Source organism: Solanum pennellii, chromosome 4 (genome assembly GCF_001406875.1).
Source record: "Solanum pennellii chromosome 4, SPENNV200".
In the NCBI taxonomy this organism is placed as follows: domain Eukaryota; kingdom Viridiplantae; phylum Streptophyta; class Magnoliopsida; order Solanales; family Solanaceae; genus Solanum; species Solanum pennellii.
In genome coordinates this window covers 76,983,543-76,999,939 of record NC_028640.1, presented here as the reverse complement: position 1 = coordinate 76,999,939, position 16,397 = coordinate 76,983,543, and the positions used below count along the sequence as shown (strand labels likewise).

General features: G+C 36.4%; 3 protein-coding genes across 4 annotated transcripts; all 3 read right to left on the bottom strand.

The window, feature by feature from the left end:
* Positions 1–370: 370 nt before the first annotated feature.
* LOC107018017 (dolichyl-diphosphooligosaccharide--protein glycosyltransferase subunit 1A) lies at positions 371–5,852 on the bottom strand. The gene is made up of 10 exons (XM_015218352.2): positions 5,631–5,852; positions 4,823–4,867; positions 3,994–4,628; positions 3,761–3,908; positions 3,513–3,689; positions 3,229–3,297; positions 3,043–3,132; positions 1,301–1,459; positions 996–1,220; positions 371–804 (listed from the first exon to the last, which is right to left on the bottom strand). The coding sequence occupies exons 1-10, from the start codon at positions 5,727–5,729 to the stop codon at positions 613–615; spliced, it is 1,839 nt and encodes a 612-aa protein (XP_015073838.1). The 5' UTR covers positions 5,730–5,852; the 3' UTR covers positions 371–612.
* A 674-nt stretch (positions 5,853–6,526) lies between these two features.
* LOC107018044 (peptidyl-prolyl cis-trans isomerase FKBP18, chloroplastic) lies at positions 6,527–9,504 on the bottom strand. The gene is made up of 6 exons (XM_015218403.2): positions 9,157–9,504; positions 8,187–8,257; positions 8,014–8,100; positions 7,736–7,885; positions 7,524–7,583; positions 6,527–6,994 (listed from the first exon to the last, which is right to left on the bottom strand). Exons 1-6 carry the CDS (start codon positions 9,389–9,391, stop codon positions 6,929–6,931), a joined length of 669 nt encoding a protein of 222 aa, XP_015073889.1. The 5' UTR covers positions 9,392–9,504; the 3' UTR covers positions 6,527–6,928.
* Positions 9,505–9,818: 314 nt separating this feature from the next.
* On the bottom strand, positions 9,819–16,127 carry LOC107018043 (protein S-acyltransferase 21). 2 transcript variants are annotated; one of them, XM_015218402.2, is made up of 10 exons: positions 15,726–16,127; positions 14,500–14,613; positions 14,279–14,399; positions 13,659–13,843; positions 13,451–13,519; positions 13,111–13,182; positions 12,883–13,011; positions 11,460–11,540; positions 11,151–11,357; positions 9,819–10,945 (listed from the first exon to the last, which is right to left on the bottom strand). In XM_015218402.2, exons 1-10 carry the CDS (start codon positions 15,768–15,770, stop codon positions 10,046–10,048), a joined length of 1,923 nt encoding a protein of 640 aa, XP_015073888.1. In that variant the 5' UTR covers positions 15,771–16,127; the 3' UTR covers positions 9,819–10,045. The 2 variants fall into 2 exon arrangements, with proteins under 2 accessions (XP_015073888.1, XP_015073887.1); XM_015218401.2 differs by having other exon boundaries at positions 13,659–13,861; positions 15,726–16,126.
* Between the last annotated feature and the right edge of the window lie 270 nt (positions 16,128–16,397).

Genomic DNA, 16,397 nt, shown 5'->3' with positions numbered 1-16,397 from the left:
AAAAAAATACATCTTAAATATATTAATCAAAAGTCTACACAATTCGACTCACGATAAATTAATAATACCTAAAACTCTTTTTAATTATGTTTAGTCTTTTAATTCTTATGATATTAAACTTTGCCAAGTTATGTCGAAACTGAACAACTTATCAAATACCAAAAAAAAAAGACACTATTTGAGTTGCGTCGGAGAGAGTACATATTGTCATTTCAATAAATTATTAACTATGATAATAAATAGATATCTTGATTACTTATAATTAACACATAACAAAATGCGTCTACTGACATCATGATAATTTATAAGGTATTTACGTTGAGCACGCACTTGCAATATCAAGTGGGAATTTGATAATCTTTGAGCTCAATTACGTTAGAAAACCATAAACTTAACAACTCAATATATATGAAAAAACAGTTGTCTACAGCACTCATTTGATTGTCAACCAAAGAGATTCGGCAAGAACCTAGAATTCTACAACTACAAAGTTATTCAGGTTCTCAACATACAGCTGCATCAACTAATATCTCAAATTGATCCTAATTCTGTAGTTCACCTCACAACAAAAATTTAGCCATTTATATTGGATCAATGTTGTCTGCACTGAAATTATATCTCATCAATTATTTCCAGAAGATCATCAACTTCCTGTCTCAAAGCTCTAATTCTTTGCTGGATTGGTGCAATACGGTTCTCAATATCTCGACCACCAGACTTCTTTTCATAACTATCTGTAACTGTGGTGTGTTTCACTATCAGCTTCTCCTGCAGCTCTTTCTCCTTTGCAACAACATCCTCAACCTTCATAAAACAGCCACATAGCTTTAGCACCAATGGACTAAGGACCATAAAGTTGTCATTCCAAGTTAAATTTGAAGTTTGCAATGACAAGGAGTTCATTAGATAAGATGGGGTCGACTATCTATGTGTAGGCCATCTTTATCAAGATGATGGGTAAATTCTTTCCGCAAGAAAAGAATACATAGACAAACCTTAGAATATAATGAAGCAGACAGCGGAGAAGACTGCAAAAATGAGAGTAAAGGCTTTAAATCCTTCAAAAGCTCCTTCAACATATTATCAGCTGATTTACGAGCAGCTTTGCATGCTTGCACATCACCAGTCCTTGACAGATCTCGTAATGATGCTTCAAGTTTATCATGAATGCCCAAACAATGGTTCATTATGCTCTGGATCTGCTGAAGAGCAGTCTGCACCTGAAAACACCAAAGGAAAAATTAAAATTATTTTCTGTAATATTGACACAAAATAAGTAGTTATACTACTACTAGCATACCTCATCCCACTGCAGTTTTGCAAGATAAGAAGGAGAGGACTTTGAGATTGTTAGGTCCGCATGCATATATATGATACATGCAAGGAATAAGAAGAAAAATCCAGAAATTAACATCATTGGTTCTCTAAGCAGTGACAGATTGCTGAACCTGTAATAGACCTGTCACCAAAGCTTCGTCAGTCAGTACCTACATAAAAAATAAGCCAAAAACAGGGAAACTAATGTGATCCAGGCCATGCAGGGAAAGTTCTACTCACAAGCTATAGCACATGATCAGATTTTTAAGAATTCTAATTCCCAGATAGAGAGGCCATCATAAGTGAACCAGAAATATTTTTTACATAAAAAGAGAGCCAAAAGTGAGATAGAAAAAGGAGAAGAATTGCTGTAATGTGTGGTATTGCCCATCCAGTCGCTGAAAAGAAAATAGCAAGAAGGAAAAGATTTGTTTTCCCAGATCAGGACAGAAACTTTCTGCATGGCAATTGAACTCTAGTTCTATATAATGGATGTCAATGAAACCTCAGAATGGTGAAACGAGCATTAATTATTCCCAATCCCAAAAGAAAACCACAAAAAGGAAAGGAAATGAAAGAAGTATGGATCCCTGACAAGATCCCAAACACATTCATGATTCAACAAGCCTTATCCCCTTTAAAGCATTCTTCTTATTTGATTTCTGAAGACTTCTTTCAGGCATTAAACCCCCCAACCAGACACCTGAACTTTCCGTCATTAAGGTAGAATAACCAAGAAGAGATCTTGAAGTCATGAGCTGGCTCAGGTAAGCGTACTGGGCTTTCTTATTGACCAAAATAGAAAGAGTAAGGAATATTAATCAACACAATTGTGCTTCTAATAACCAATAAGCCCAAATTTAAATCAGAGTGAAAGATGTAAGGCTTAATTAAATAACTTTAAATTTATACTGATACTCTCCAACATGTTACATCATTGTGAGTATATGCCTATCAAATTGATAGGTTACATATCATAGTCGATATTAGGGATATGATGTGATGGGATCTTATCTTATGCTCTGAGTTCAATGAGATAAGTTTCAACACGATTATTACAATTTTGCTTGGTCACAAAAGCACGGATACAAGTGGTTCTTATTTAAATATTCCATCATCCTTTCTTCTGGAGGATGATAATATTTGTCCTAAATAACTTGATCCAGTACAAATATGCACAGGGTAGCATGTGAATAAGCCAGATGCAAGCAAACATATGCTGAAATGCTTGCTTTGACTAGATATGATATGACGCACCATTAAAAGCCTACAGTCTGATATGTAAAATCTCCATTTCATAGAGGATATTCCACCCATGTCTGTACCCCATTCTAATTAGTTTGTTCTTGTATAATAGACCAACAGCCAAAATTTCGCCCGGAGATCTTATTGTCAGTAGGACCACTACTGTAATTTTCTTTCTAGTCTCTCTTCTTCCCTTTTCTTGGGGGGAGGGGGATGCGTTTCTCTCATTCAACTAAAAAGTTGAATCTTAGATCCAAAAGGTTTCTCTGGATGATCTAGCTCAGGTTCGGCTCAAATTCCACCATTCAACCTTTCAGATTGAACCAAGTCTAATCCTTATATCTGAGGCTCTGTCAAAACTGAATTATTCTACCTACGCCCGGTTAACTCATGCCCAAAATGGACTTGGCTAAGCTAGGATCATATGCAATGCTTCTCACATACAGTTCTTTCAACAGCATTGTAGATAAACTTATAAACCTGGAAATATTGGTTATGCTCATGCACAGCATTGGTCTTTTCAAGAACAACCACTGGTCTACCAATCATATCCAAATTGGAAAATTTCGTCTGCAAATAAAACATAAGAAGTAATAGAATGTTAGAGGAATAAAGGTTATCATACAAGAGGAACTTCAGAGGAGAAAAACTAAGATTTACTCATACGTCTCTTGACTCTTTGACAGGAAAAGGGACCGAGACAGAAATATCCTTTGAACCTTCTGGCAGTACAACCTGTTCTCCACAAAACAAGTCCATCATTATCTTGAAGAATTTTTCAAGAAAAAAAAATTAAAGGCCCATACAATCACACTATACCATAAGCCTCTTTTGCACAAAATATATCATCATCTTCTAAATAAATTATATTTTAGATTCTTGTGATAACACTAAATTACATCATTATAAATATGGAATTAAAGCCTATTCAGTTCTTATAGAAGTATTACCTTCACAACAAGGTTTTCAACAACCACCTCCTCAATTGGGCAACCAAAAGATATATTTAAGAAACGTTTCCCCTCTGCACGGAACAAATAGTCCCTAAGGGGCAGCCCATAGCCGATGGTAAAAGAAGTTTTCCAGCCACCAAACATTGGATACCTAGGTTCAATTTGTAACAATGTCTGCGAACAGAGAGCATGGTGTTAAGCTAGACACAAGCTACATGAAAGCTTCAGAAAGTATGTCTTCTAACCTTTGATGAGTCACCCCATAAATTGGATGTTGATATATTGCCAATTTCATCTCTGTAATAAATGGAATGGGCTCTTGGAGGCAATTTGGCAACAAGATGTCCGAATGACGATGCACCTCTGAGATGTGGTCGGGCCTGGTACTCTAGCCTGTGATGTTAAAAGTGGGAGACTTTCCTGGTCAAATATAACCAGCTTAATAATTCTTGAACTTAATCAGAAAATATTATAGTACCTTGAAAACTCCCCACTGCTTCTGGCACCAGCATTGACAAGGTTATAATGCTCTGTGATCTGAACATTTCCCCAATGAGAGACTTCAATCTCTCGCACCAACTCCTGGGCAACTGCGAATGGCTTATTGCTCACGAAGTGTACTGCTATATGCGAGAATGAGAAAGGAGGAAGATTCTCATAAGGTCCATATTTAATTTCTGAACCAGAAAATTTGGTGTTCTCTAACTTAGTGTATGATTCGACTTTTGGTTCGGGTAATTTGACACTAAGAGATTGGACATTAACTGCATAAGGAGAAATATAGTAGGCACTCCCCTGAAACACAAGGAGCTGGATATCAGCTTGAGTAATTTTCTCAGGAAATGGTTGTAGTGCATGCGTAAATGCAGTCCTGACTTCCAAATTCAGGCTCTGTCCCTTTGCCAGCTCCTTCGGTAGGGAGACAGAATACCAAGTCAATGATGGTGGCATGCCTTCAGGGTTAACAAGTTTGATAGGTAGGCTACTGGAAGAAGTTTTAGTTTTCCCTTTCCCTTCACTGGTTGTTGCCACTAAAAATGCTAAATCTTTTGCCTGGTGATCTCCAAATGGTAACAGAACCTCTGAAATTGGATCATTACCAGTATTTTCTATCTGAACATACAAATAAGAAATAATACAAGCATCACTAGTTAGATAGTAACACTAAGTCATTAAATTTTGCAAATTCTCAAATACAATTAACTACTTCTCGATTAAAGTATAGACTATTAAATCCGTTATCTGCGGTTTGGAATATTCAACAAACTTGTCCAGAATCTCAAAAAACGCAAGCAATTACCACAAACCTTCAGATTTGCAGTCACACGCACTACTTGAGAGGTCAGGTCAATCTGCAATACAAGATACATGACAGCCAGAAGTAAGCATGATTGAATGCATAATAGCAATTTAGATCCGATAGTCTAATTAACAGCTCAGTTTTTCTCTATCAAACTACACCAAAATGTGGAATGACTGATAATCCAAGTGACAACAGACAACACGACAATCAAAGAAAGTATCAAACGTGCAGTGAACCATTAAATTTTTAGAAGATAATTACAAAAAGAAAGGTGAAGACTATCATTAGTATACTATGACCTCACATTCTATGCATCAGTCAACTTGATCATGCTTGAGAATAAACACAAAGAAAAGAAAAAGAAACAGGGGATAGGCAGAAATTAATCACTGTCAGAGCACTACAGTTATACTATTATGCAAGAACAATTAATCACTTAAAGTTCGTCAATCCTAAAAAAGCTCTATTTTTTAAAGAACTACCAGCTCCCTTTGATGCCAATGCAAGGAATATCAAAAAATAGCATCTTTTGTTGAAATTACTTGACTATATAATTCCTCTTACAACATTTGCAACTTTTTTTTGGTTACTTCAACTAATTCCACGGGTACCTATCATCTTCCACCACCAGCAGGTATAAGGAGGTTTGCAAACCAAAATATTTATCAAATTCTCCCAAAAGGTTACTCTATCAACGACTAGATCTTAATCATATAATCCACTTACCCTCAGTATCATAGGGAAAAAGTGTAGCACATTCATACATTAACAAATCAAAACCAAATTGAACACCAATCAGAGACGTAACGTACCTTTCGATCAACTTTGGAGATGACTAGATCGGAAAGTGCAGGCGACCATTGAGCAAGTAAAACAAAAAACGAGAACAACAAATAAAGACGAATCTTCATTTTCTGATTCTTCCTTTTAGCTTTATGCGTTATACTACTCCGGCTGTCAGATCGGAAAAATATCAAACAGAGAAAAAGACCATCGTCGGAGTTGAACGCTACTGTCTACTGACAAGCGAGACCGATCTGCCTAAAATATAAAGCCCTCCTACTAATACTAATTATTTCATTTTTACCCTATACTTCTATTTACCGTATTTTTCATCCATTTCACTTTTTATTTTTAACAAAATTTTGGTATTATCAAAACAACTGCTTTATTTTTGAGTTAATTAAAGCATAAGAATTGTGTACATTTTTTTTTTTTTTTACAAAACTAAAGATAGTGTGATTATACTTGGTTGCAAATAGTTTGTAAATTGATTTTACTAAATAATTTGTAAATAGGAATGGAAAAATTACATAAATTAATACATTTTAAAAAATAATTACAGATTTTAGCGATACTTTTTGTTTATTACCATTTATAGCAATACTGTGATAAATCTGTAATATGTATTAAAAGTGAATTATTTATGCAATATATTTGAATTATAATTGTTTTTGAAATATATTGTGTTTGTTTGGTAAAAAATGGTCACATTGTATTATAAGTGTATTAAAATGTGTGATAAATGTATTATCCATCATTAAAACTTGTATTAAATGTGAATTATATCTTAGCTTAATATCCAAAAAGAAAGAAAAAATATTTGTATTTTTTGATAAAATGATATATGAGACAACAAAAACCAGATATGTAAATCTATCATTTTATCGTTTTAGCTGATATCATCATCTTAATAAATAAAATAACATATGAGAACACTATTATTTTACTTTCTCATCCAACAGTACATGGTTTCTCATTGTCAAGATAGTGTGATGTCTCTCTAATATATATATGATATATAGTAACATGGGAAGTTAAGAAGTAAAAGTTTACATACACATGAAGAAGCATGGAAAAAATTGGAAGCAAGTTCCTTCATCTACATAACAAAGACTGAACAGTTAACATGAAGGGAAGAAAAATCATGAGAGGAGATGGCACTGTTGGTGAGGCACCGTCTCTTTTAACCTGTAAGTCGTGGTTCAAATCACGTGGAGGATAAGTGGGAACTGTTATTGCTTCCATAGCTGTTGGTGTTTATGAGCGAACACAACTTTTACAACAATGAAGAAGAGGGAAGGCAAAACATATGGCACAGTCCAGGTATCTATTGCTTCCGTTCTGATGACTTTACTTCCAATAGTTCAATATTCAGGTTGAATGTAGCCCCTGGCTGCACCATGTAAGTTGAAATATTCATTAGATATCGAAACTAAAGAGACTTAAAGATGATAGAAGCACACCAATCAAATCGAATAAGATATCTGTGCATCTTCAGCCAAGAACTCCTAGTATAAGGGTTGTATAATCTGCAGATAGCTTTGCTTTTCGCAATTTGGTGAGTGATGCTGAAAACAACCACTCACAGGTAATAAGTACATCGATAAGTTATTTCTAACGGCTATATACTATATTTGGTCATGTCAAGAACTTTGATTGGACATTCTGGTTTCCCCTTGCATAACTAATTACTAAACAAGCAAGCAACAATATTGTTAGGCCTTGGAATAGATACCAGGATCGCAAAGTCGTTTGAGCACAAGCTACTCTCAAGAGAAACTCACTTCTAAGCGAATGTGATTTAACAGATACAGTGAATTCATCGACCTTGGTCGAGCTGACATTTCTTTGAAAAGAAGCAAACCACAATAATAACTTTGTCAACTAAGATAACAAAGAATGAAACATAGTGAGGTTCATACCGGAATTTCATTCATTCCCCTTGAACCATATCCAGCTTCTGGAGGAACGATCACAGTCCTCTGAGCAAAAGATACCATAAGACAAGCAGCAAGTAATGAGTTAGCTGTCAGTTATGTTACACTTTGATTAACTTTTCAGAGATCAGAGTTTACACATAGAAACTATTATAAAAAAAAAAGACATTTTAGGCACAAATGAAATGTCATCACACCTTTCCTCCAACTTTCATCCCTTCAGTTATTGTATACATTGCCTTTGGAGGTTTTGGTGCTGCTTGAGCAGAAAATAAGCCATTTGGATTATCCACAAAATCACGTTTCCGCTCTTTCCCTGGAGGAGCTCCAACCTGGAACTCGTAAGGCTACTTAAGAGTAGAAAGACATATGTATCAGTAATAAATGTATCCAAGGGCAGCAATACATGTCTATTAGTAAGATGTCAATTCAATTATAGCGTACTCATTTCTAATGAGAAGTCATCACAACAGACCTGTGAAATGATCCGATTACCAGCCAACAGTTTAGATTCTCGACTTGAAACTGCAGTAATATTACGATATACACAGTCAAAATGTACCTACAGAAGTCAGGAGAGAAGCCAGAAATAGGTCAGTCTCAACTGGAAATAGACATGTATGCAAATTTCAAGAAGGACAACCAAACCTGTACAGTGGAGCCCTTCTCAGCTACAGGACCTTTTCCTTCAAGAATATCATAGTATTTCAATCCATCAGCTGCTTTAAAAGCAATCATTAATAAAGATAATAATCATGGACTTATATCCATGATATCGTCAGGCTCTGTCAATTGACGATCGGATTATTACATATATCAACTACAACAGTATTTCGATTTAATTAAAATATATTTCCAGTCCTTAATGATTGATCAACAAATCTTAGGATGAGATATAAGAATAATGTTGATGTTAAATGGATCTTGGACCTACAATTCCAAAAGCTAGCCATGAGGAGAGGTTTGATCAAAGATAATATAAGGAGACCATAGTTCCACATCCCACCTGATGACATGCCCAGTACTGACATCTAGAGCATGGACACATAAAATGCAGGCCCAAGTTCAGATAAACCATGAGCTTTGATGATACCATGATAAAAAAATGAATATTGGACATAATTCAATCCCAAAAATCAGCTCAAGAGTGAGGATTTTCCAACCTATACAAGGAGACCAAAGCTCCACATGTCACCCAATGTGGAAACTCAACAACATCAAACTCAAACTGTTGACAACTTATCATAAGTACTTGCTGTTGAGTAAACAAATTACTTTTTTTCAGCACTACTTAGAAGCTAATCGTACAAGCATACACGGAGTTTAAGAAACTAAATAAGACTTTTGTATCTTTGTATTCTTAAACTAAAGATACCAAGAATGTGTCAAAATATACCTTAATCTTACGGTCTTTTAAACATATCACGTGAAAAATTGAAACAAGAGAGTAAAGATGTATTCTTTTTGAAAAGAGAGACAAAGAAATTGAAACATAGCATGACTAATGGTAACTTTTTAAGACTATCCATAACAGAACTTGTAAAATGCCCCCAATGTGAAGAAGATTTTAGAATGAAAAAAGCTAAAAGTAATTAATGAATTGGGAAGAGGTACTAACAGGTAGTTTGATAGTCTTCAAGAGGGATGTTCTTCTTATTGCGCCTCTCTCTAGCCATGGATGGTTGAGGAACCAAATTGAGGCTCAGGGGCAGTACAGAGATGAGAATAACAGATCTTCTTGAAATAGGTAACTGTAAAAACACCTTCTTTACCTGCTGCTCAGTGTGGGCATTGGAGGAATTTGAAGAATTTCTGATGATGCATGATCCTTGAATGCTCAGAGTAGCTGCCATGATTTTAACAAATTCAGTAGTATACTATTCTGTCATTCTTGATTGGCTCTATCCAAACCCAGGCCGTTGAAGGAGTTAAGGGGCCACACCGTCATTTCCTTTACAACAATATCCTCTTTCATTTTACCAAGTTTTGAATATAAAAAGGATAGTAAGTTTTAATATATAATTAAATTTGAGCTAATTAAAAATATTATTTTTTAGAACAGAAAGACAATTTTGAGTTGTCGTGGATAAATATGGCACCAAAAAGGTTAATGATCAATCACATACCTATATTATATCTATATATGCTGTGTGGTTCAATTGGAGCTGTTAATCATATTCTCCATCTGCCACTTTTCTCTTCTTGCAATTTTATCTTATTACTAATAAGACTATCGATTAGCACAGTCGTGTAAGAAAGATTAAATCCATGAGCAGAGGATTTAAGGTCTGCAATGCCAAAAGATATCTTGATTGGCAATCATATTGTGGTGCTTTGAAACACTGTACATTCCAGATCACTCTTTTTGAGTTTATACAGGTATGTTGTTGTGAAAGAAAGAAGGGAGAATGAACTCAGTTAAGAAAGTAAAAGCAAAAACTTGAGAAGACGAAAATGGACAACTAACTGTATATCTCAAAGATAAAACAAGTGGGGCAAATACAATACTATCGAGAAGAAAATTGATTTTGCTGGGAATCACTAGGAACAAATACAGGAAGCTGGCCACCCCTTTGTGTCCTGCCCTGATAGTAACTCCGCTGTGGACCACCAGCAAACGGTGTACCGCTACTTCTTGCCCCTCTGTTCATGTTCTCGTTCAGTAAAGGCCCTCCAAAAAATATAGATTGACCAGTGTATGTAAGCTCTGTTCCAGAAACTTGTGAAGTAGAACCAGCACCCCTGTTAGTATTAGCAGTAACAAATCGCCCGGCTTCTTGATCCCAGAAAACTGATGACCTTGTACTCTCTGGAGTGCCCATATTATTCTTCCTAGTGGATACCTCTGAGAGATTGTCAGGGGGCAGAGATTCGTTCTCATGGCATGCTTTTGCTGACCACGGAGATTGATTTGCAGATGACTGGTATATTGGGTTAAAGTGGTCTCTATTTGAAGGGTGACGCTGCAGTGCTAATGGAGATGGAGTTCGGTTAGGGGCAAGAGGACTGCTCAAGTTACTCATGCTGTGGCCACATGTTTCAATGTCTTCTCTGCTGGCACGACTGGGCGGATATGAGCTCTTGGAAGGAGACAACCTTGATGTCCCAGCTCTAGCATTATTGTCGTAAAATCCTTGATTAGTACTTGCCGGACTGCTTATACCACTCATGCCACTGGACAAATGATCAGCGTCGTAAGGATTGTGCTTGGCACCAACTGGGCGTAGCACAGATGATGAAGCTCTAGCCTTGGCACCAGCTTTGATTGCTTCACTAGAATCTAGTTTCGCCAGCTTCCATGCACTAATTCGGACTGGACGGTGGGATGCCTTTTTGTCCTTGTCTAGTGCATCAGGATCAACAGTAGATGGCAATCGCCCAGGCTGAAGATGAGGAATAATTTCATCCTGCACGAGGTGGTTAGAGGAATGAAATTAACAATACCGTTCTATAATTTGACTGTTTTTCTCAAGGACAAGGGATGAGCTTAGTTGCTCGAGTCAAAACTCATCCAGAACTCATTCTCATTCCATCCTATATCCTCCACCCGAAGAAAAAGAGAGAACTTTCTTAATCAATCTCACAAAACTAGAAGCACATAAGAAGTTTAACCTGATGATCCATGAAGATTCTTGGAGGAGTACACCAAGCACCTTTATGTTGCAAGCTCATCCCAACAGAACTTCTTCCACTGATGGCAGTCACCGCAGAGCTGGTCGGTGATGATGGCAAACTCTGCTGATCACCTCCATCTACAGAGGGTCCAGGCGGCTCACTTTGAGATCTCATTGCAACAACATACTCATATGTTGTAATACCCTGTAATACAGCATAACAACAGAACCAGAATATCTCTTATATATAAGCACGCACATACACCAGATTAAAACCGAGAAGGAATGAGGATATGAATGGACATACCTTACGAATGAGAATAATGTGAAAGAAGAACAATTCACCTAAAGGCACAGTTGCAAGGAGTGAAACAGCAGTACATAAGGCCTGAAACAGAGAAGAAAAAAAGAATATTAAACCCTAAGAGAACAAGAAAAGGCACCAAAGAATGAAAGAAAACGAGGAAAAAAGAGTATTTCATTTAGTGAAGTGGTCCACAACAACAAACAAAAAGGAAAGCTTTTGGGCATCAGAATTTTGACACATTATAACAACAGCTTGAGGATGAAACAGCTCTAGAGATCCATTTCAGAAGAACAAGCTTTACGGAAAGATGTGATTAGTGAAAAGTATGGAAGCAAAGGATCATATTTACTAAAAACAGTTCCCATTTCCTATGGGGTTATAACTAATGGAGAAACACAAGGAACCTGAGGCTGCTATTTGTAAGGTTTAAATTGGTGATGGTAGAAAAGTATCCTTCTGGAATGATAGCTGGATTGGCCATGTTCCTCTCAAAGAACAGTTCCCAGATCTCTAAATGCCTTAATGCAAGAAACAAGTTTAGATTTCAATTAGGAGGAATCTGAATTATCAGAAATTGGGCAGATTCGCTGAATTTTCACTGATTCGGGACAACATGATTTTCCCTGTAAAATCATGATGTGATAATATGAACTCTAGGGAACACAATGTTTTCTGGCCTTGGAGGCAGATTTGGAAGACAAATGCTCCATATAAGGTGATGTGTTTTTCAAGCTTGTTGGCTCAACACACATGCCTAACCTATCAGAACTTACAAAGAAGCGGATACGTTCTAGATGTTTTCTGTGAGACAAATGCCAGAAAGAGTAATTCATTTGCTTCTGCATTGGTCTGTCACTGATCAATTATGGTGATTGCTTTTTAACATGGTGGACTAAAATGGTGCCTGCCTAGAGATACTGGACAGCTGCTAAACAGCTGGTACATTAGGGGAGTAGCAAGAAACAGATGAAATTGTGGTGCACTATCCCTGTGTGCATTTGGTGGACTGTTTAGAGGAAAGGTGTGAGAGACGCTTTGAAGATAAAGGGAACTCTATCTAGAAAATCAAGATGAACTGCTTTGTTTAGTTGATAGAATCCCTTTTAAGAATAGAAGAGCCATAAAGCAGCAACAATGGGAACAAGTTCCAAGCAGCACTATATATGGTGATTCTGGCATTATGATTTTGCACGCCTTAAAAATTTACGAGCTGCATCAAGGCTTTGATATATAAATGGTTTTATATCTTTCCTTCAGAGAAAATTCTTCAACCGGTCAAAGGCTTATGAACTTACCATAGCGGATTACGCATCTAAAGATTCTATAAGAAATAACTCCCACAATAAATTAAGGTCTAACAAAGACAGATTAGAAAATGCAGTACATAATAGTTCTTCTGCAAGCAACAAGCTAGCTTACATACCACTACAATAGCAAATGGAGGTCTAGAGAATCCTTCTCCGAGCCTCTCTATTATCTGATTTTCAGTAGCTTTCTTATCAACAAAGCATCTAACTAGGACTGCAATGCCCACTCCGCATTCAACGATAAGCTGACATGAAAAGAGCAGTTTTCTATTAAAAAAAGGTGAAGAAATGATTATGCCTTGTCAAAAAGAGGAGATAAAGTGAAAGATCTTAGAGCAACTTACCCAGACAAAGCTGAAAGCCATCAGGCACACGAATGTGATATAGTTTTTCCTTCCCACACAATTATTCAACCACTGTAAAAGTAAACATCCAAAATGACAGAACTTCACAATACTGCAAGAGGAGGATATGAACTGGTGTACATTATTAACAGCATGGAATATAATATATTTGTGATATAATATATATTGTCCAAAATAAACCTTGTTTTGAATTCCTAAAATGGGAAATCAGATTCAGCTCATTCCTCCAATTCAAACAGTTATGTCATGTCAAAGTAAAACACGATGTATTTTGAGCAACTGAAAACTAAACAAGCAGAAAACACATATTTGAACTCACACGGCAGTGATGATCAAATCCATCAACACATTTGTCACAACTTCTACAGTGTTTGCTGAACTTTCGAACCTGCATAAGGGAAAAAATAATGTATTCATGCTCTCCACTACAACCAATGAATGTCAGAACATTGGATATAGTTGTAGGAGAAAGATATACTGTAGATACAGGGTAGACTAGAGAGAGCAGCAAATGAGAAGTGGTATACCTCAGCATTACACAATGTGCAGAACAAAACTTCTTCATCACCACTCTGCTCCAGCGACGAATCATCCTTCCGACAGTCTTCAATGACAAAACAACAACAGAGGATCCCTCCAAGTCTTCCACAGCAAACTGAAGCATCACTTGCAGTTGTTCCTCCATCTCGGAACCCTTCCGTGCTGGGACCCCCTGCAGCAGATATATCACCTATCACAAGCAGTTCAAGATGTCAACAGATGATGAATTGTGGTCAAATTACCAAATGGATACCAATTGTTCCATCTTTTCACTCACTCACTCCCCAATAAGATAAAGCGACAAAGTCATATAACTAACACTTGATAGTCCTTTGCCCTTTTTTCATCTATTGTAAAACTTGAGTCTTTCAGTTTAAGTACTAGTAAGACTTGATATTTCTTATAATTTTGCTCTGTTATACTTCCGAAAGTCTAGATGGTCAAAGGGTTTACTAGTATCTTCAACTTATCCAAAAGACACAATACTTGGTCTTTGATTACCAACCAAAAGATAACAGATGTATCTTCAGGTTGTTCTGATCCCGTTGCAGATTCACCTTTATCAAAGGAAGAAGAATAAAAGAATCATATTGCATCCAATACTAACCAGGCAACTCTATTTCGTTGTGTGATTGATAGGCCGTTGACTTGTCAGCTTCAATGAGAATCCCAGGATCAGCAGGATCAATTGCTGTGCATCTAACATAGAGTATGAACACACATAGAGCCTGAAAGCAAGAGTCAAAAGATGACAAGAAGTAACAAGTGAAACATGAATAGAGTGTTTGCAACAAAAATAGCAAGCAACTTCATTCCTAATACACTCACCAGGAAGGAATAAACACCAATTGCTATGTACTCAAAGATGTCTTTTCCTAGAAATGGAGCAAAAAATGCATAGAAGGCAACAGATAGCAGGCAGAAAACTGTTATAGCCACAACCTGCACAGCAACATGGAATAATGAGTACACAAGTTCAAGTTGCACAACAACAATAGATAATAGTAGCTAATCATAAAGGCCGATACAATATGATGTCACTAATCAATAATAATAGTAAGGGCTGTGCCTTCCTGAAGAACTACAGGTTCAACTTATCATCCTGAGACTTGAGAAATGGAAAAATGAGTACGGAAGTAAGCAATGCATGCTGATTACACACAAAAAACCAATGAAGTATTTTATTTTGTCAGACGGACCGCAAGAAAGAATATCACGGGGACCAAGCTACAAGTACACATACAGAACAGTTGCATTAGACAATCCAGTGAACGCGGTTCAGAGCTAAAATCTCTTTAGACTAAATAGTAGAGTTTATCCAACAAGGAACTGGATGAAGAAGATATACATTATTTCATCAAGAGAGATGGAAGGTTGATCTCAGTCAGTCGCAGAAATTTTAATCTTGTTACAATGCAAGGTAATCGCCATACAAAAGAGCAGCAGGTGCACTAAGCATCCCGCATTCATGCAGGTCCAGGGAAGGGCAAAGGGGTGTGATGTAGGCATCCTACAATGATGCAAGCATCAGTTAAGATCACCCATGACCTATATAGGTCACCCGGATACAACTTTACCATTGCTCCAAGACTCCCCCTTCAATGCAGGGTAATCACCATAAAGTTAGAAATTATCAGAGCAGAAAATAATAATAAGGAAACCCGTCAAACAAATTTCTACCACAAACTAAAATTTGACCTCCTTTTCTCCAATTTCATCACAGGCCCAAAACCAACTTTAAAAAATCCAAATAAAGCAACTGTAACTCAAGTAAAATTCATAACTCAGAACCTAAAGATCGCATCTTTTCAGAATGTGAAACACTAGAAATTGCAAAGCGACTGTAACTAAAATTTGAGCAAATCACAAATCTACAAAGCATAACTAACTAAAACATCACTTAAAAAGGAAAAGTAAAAGAGTGTCAAAGTGCAGTTGACTAAAAGAAACAAATCAGCAATATCACCAAACCAAACCAACCCCAAAAGATCCAACAACACCAACATTACAGCTTTACGAGTGATCCAAATACAACAAAGAGCAAAATGAAGAACCTGAAACGAGTGAGCCGGTAGTTGCCACCCATGACGCCGAGCCATAGAGAACCGAGTCCGACCCGTTTCAACTCAAACCATAAAAAAAAATGCCAACAAACCAACTTCCACCAATGTGAATGAACTACTAATATTGAAGTTAAAAATATTAAAAATTGCTCCTTTTTCTGCAGCAAATGAACTTGTTTGAAGATTCTGATACGCAAAGTGAGAACTAAACAACGACCCAGATATTAAAATCAAGAAACAAGACGACCCATTTACTTAGATTTTTCAGTTCTAGGGTTTGGGGAAATTGAAAAGATGGAACTGGGAAGAAGTGGGTGAGCAAAATAAGGAACTGCAGAACATTATGCAGCAAAAGTGTAACTAAAGAAAGATGAAAATTGTTTTTTTCTGTTATTATGGAAATTAAATTGATCTTTAAAAAAAGATTTTCTTTTGACTATGACGTACAAGCCGGCTCTTTTTTCACCCCTAAAAAAAAGTTAAAAAATTAGTATAAAGTTTGAATTTTGTAAATTTTAACTATAATATATAATCAAACAATACGTTGAAAAAAATAATTCTCCATATCTAGACGGCTTCAGAAAATTTCCTCTTTTTTCAACTTTATGGTCCTATTATTTGACGAGATGTGAACTTTTTAATTTTTATTTTGTCTTTTTAGAG

What these genes read in the sequence shown, in the direction of transcription:
- LOC107018017 (XM_015218352.2), bottom strand. Translation starts at nt 5,729, where the DNA reads ATGAAGATTCGTCTTTATTTGTTGTTCTCGTTTTTTGTTTTACTTGCT. An exon ending in TCTCCAAAGTTGATCGAAAG is followed by an intron (nt 4,868 to 5,630) that starts GTACGTTACGTC and finishes CTTGTATTGCAG; the next exon opens with ATTGACCTGACCTCTCAAGT. An exon ending in TATGGGGTGACTCATCAAAG is followed by an intron (nt 3,690 to 3,760) that starts GTTAGAAGACAT and finishes CTCTGTTCGCAG; the next exon opens with ACATTGTTACAAATTGAACC.
- LOC107018044 (XM_015218403.2), bottom strand. Translation starts at nt 9,391, where the DNA reads ATGGCAGCTACTCTGAGCATTCAAGGATCATGCATCATCAGAAATTCT. An exon ending in AGAAGGGCTCCACTGTACAG is followed by an intron (nt 8,101 to 8,186) that starts GTTTGGTTGTCC and finishes TGACTTCTGTAG; the next exon opens with GTACATTTTGACTGTGTATA. An exon ending in GGGGAATGAATGAAATTCCG is followed by an intron (nt 6,995 to 7,523) that starts GTATGAACCTCA and finishes TACATGGTGCAG; the next exon opens with CCAGGGGCTACATTCAACCT.
- LOC107018043 (XM_015218401.2), bottom strand. Translation starts at nt 15,770, where the DNA reads ATGGCTCGGCGTCATGGGTGGCAACTACCGGCTCACTCGTTTCAG. An exon ending in CTCCATTTGCTATTGTAGTG is followed by an intron (nt 11,541 to 12,882) that starts GTATGTAAGCTA and finishes TCTCTGTTTCAG; the next exon opens with GCCTTATGTACTGCTGTTTC. An exon ending in ACATTATTCTCATTCGTAAG is followed by an intron (nt 11,358 to 11,459) that starts GTATGTCCATTC and finishes GCTGTATTACAG; the next exon opens with GGTATTACAACATATGAGTA.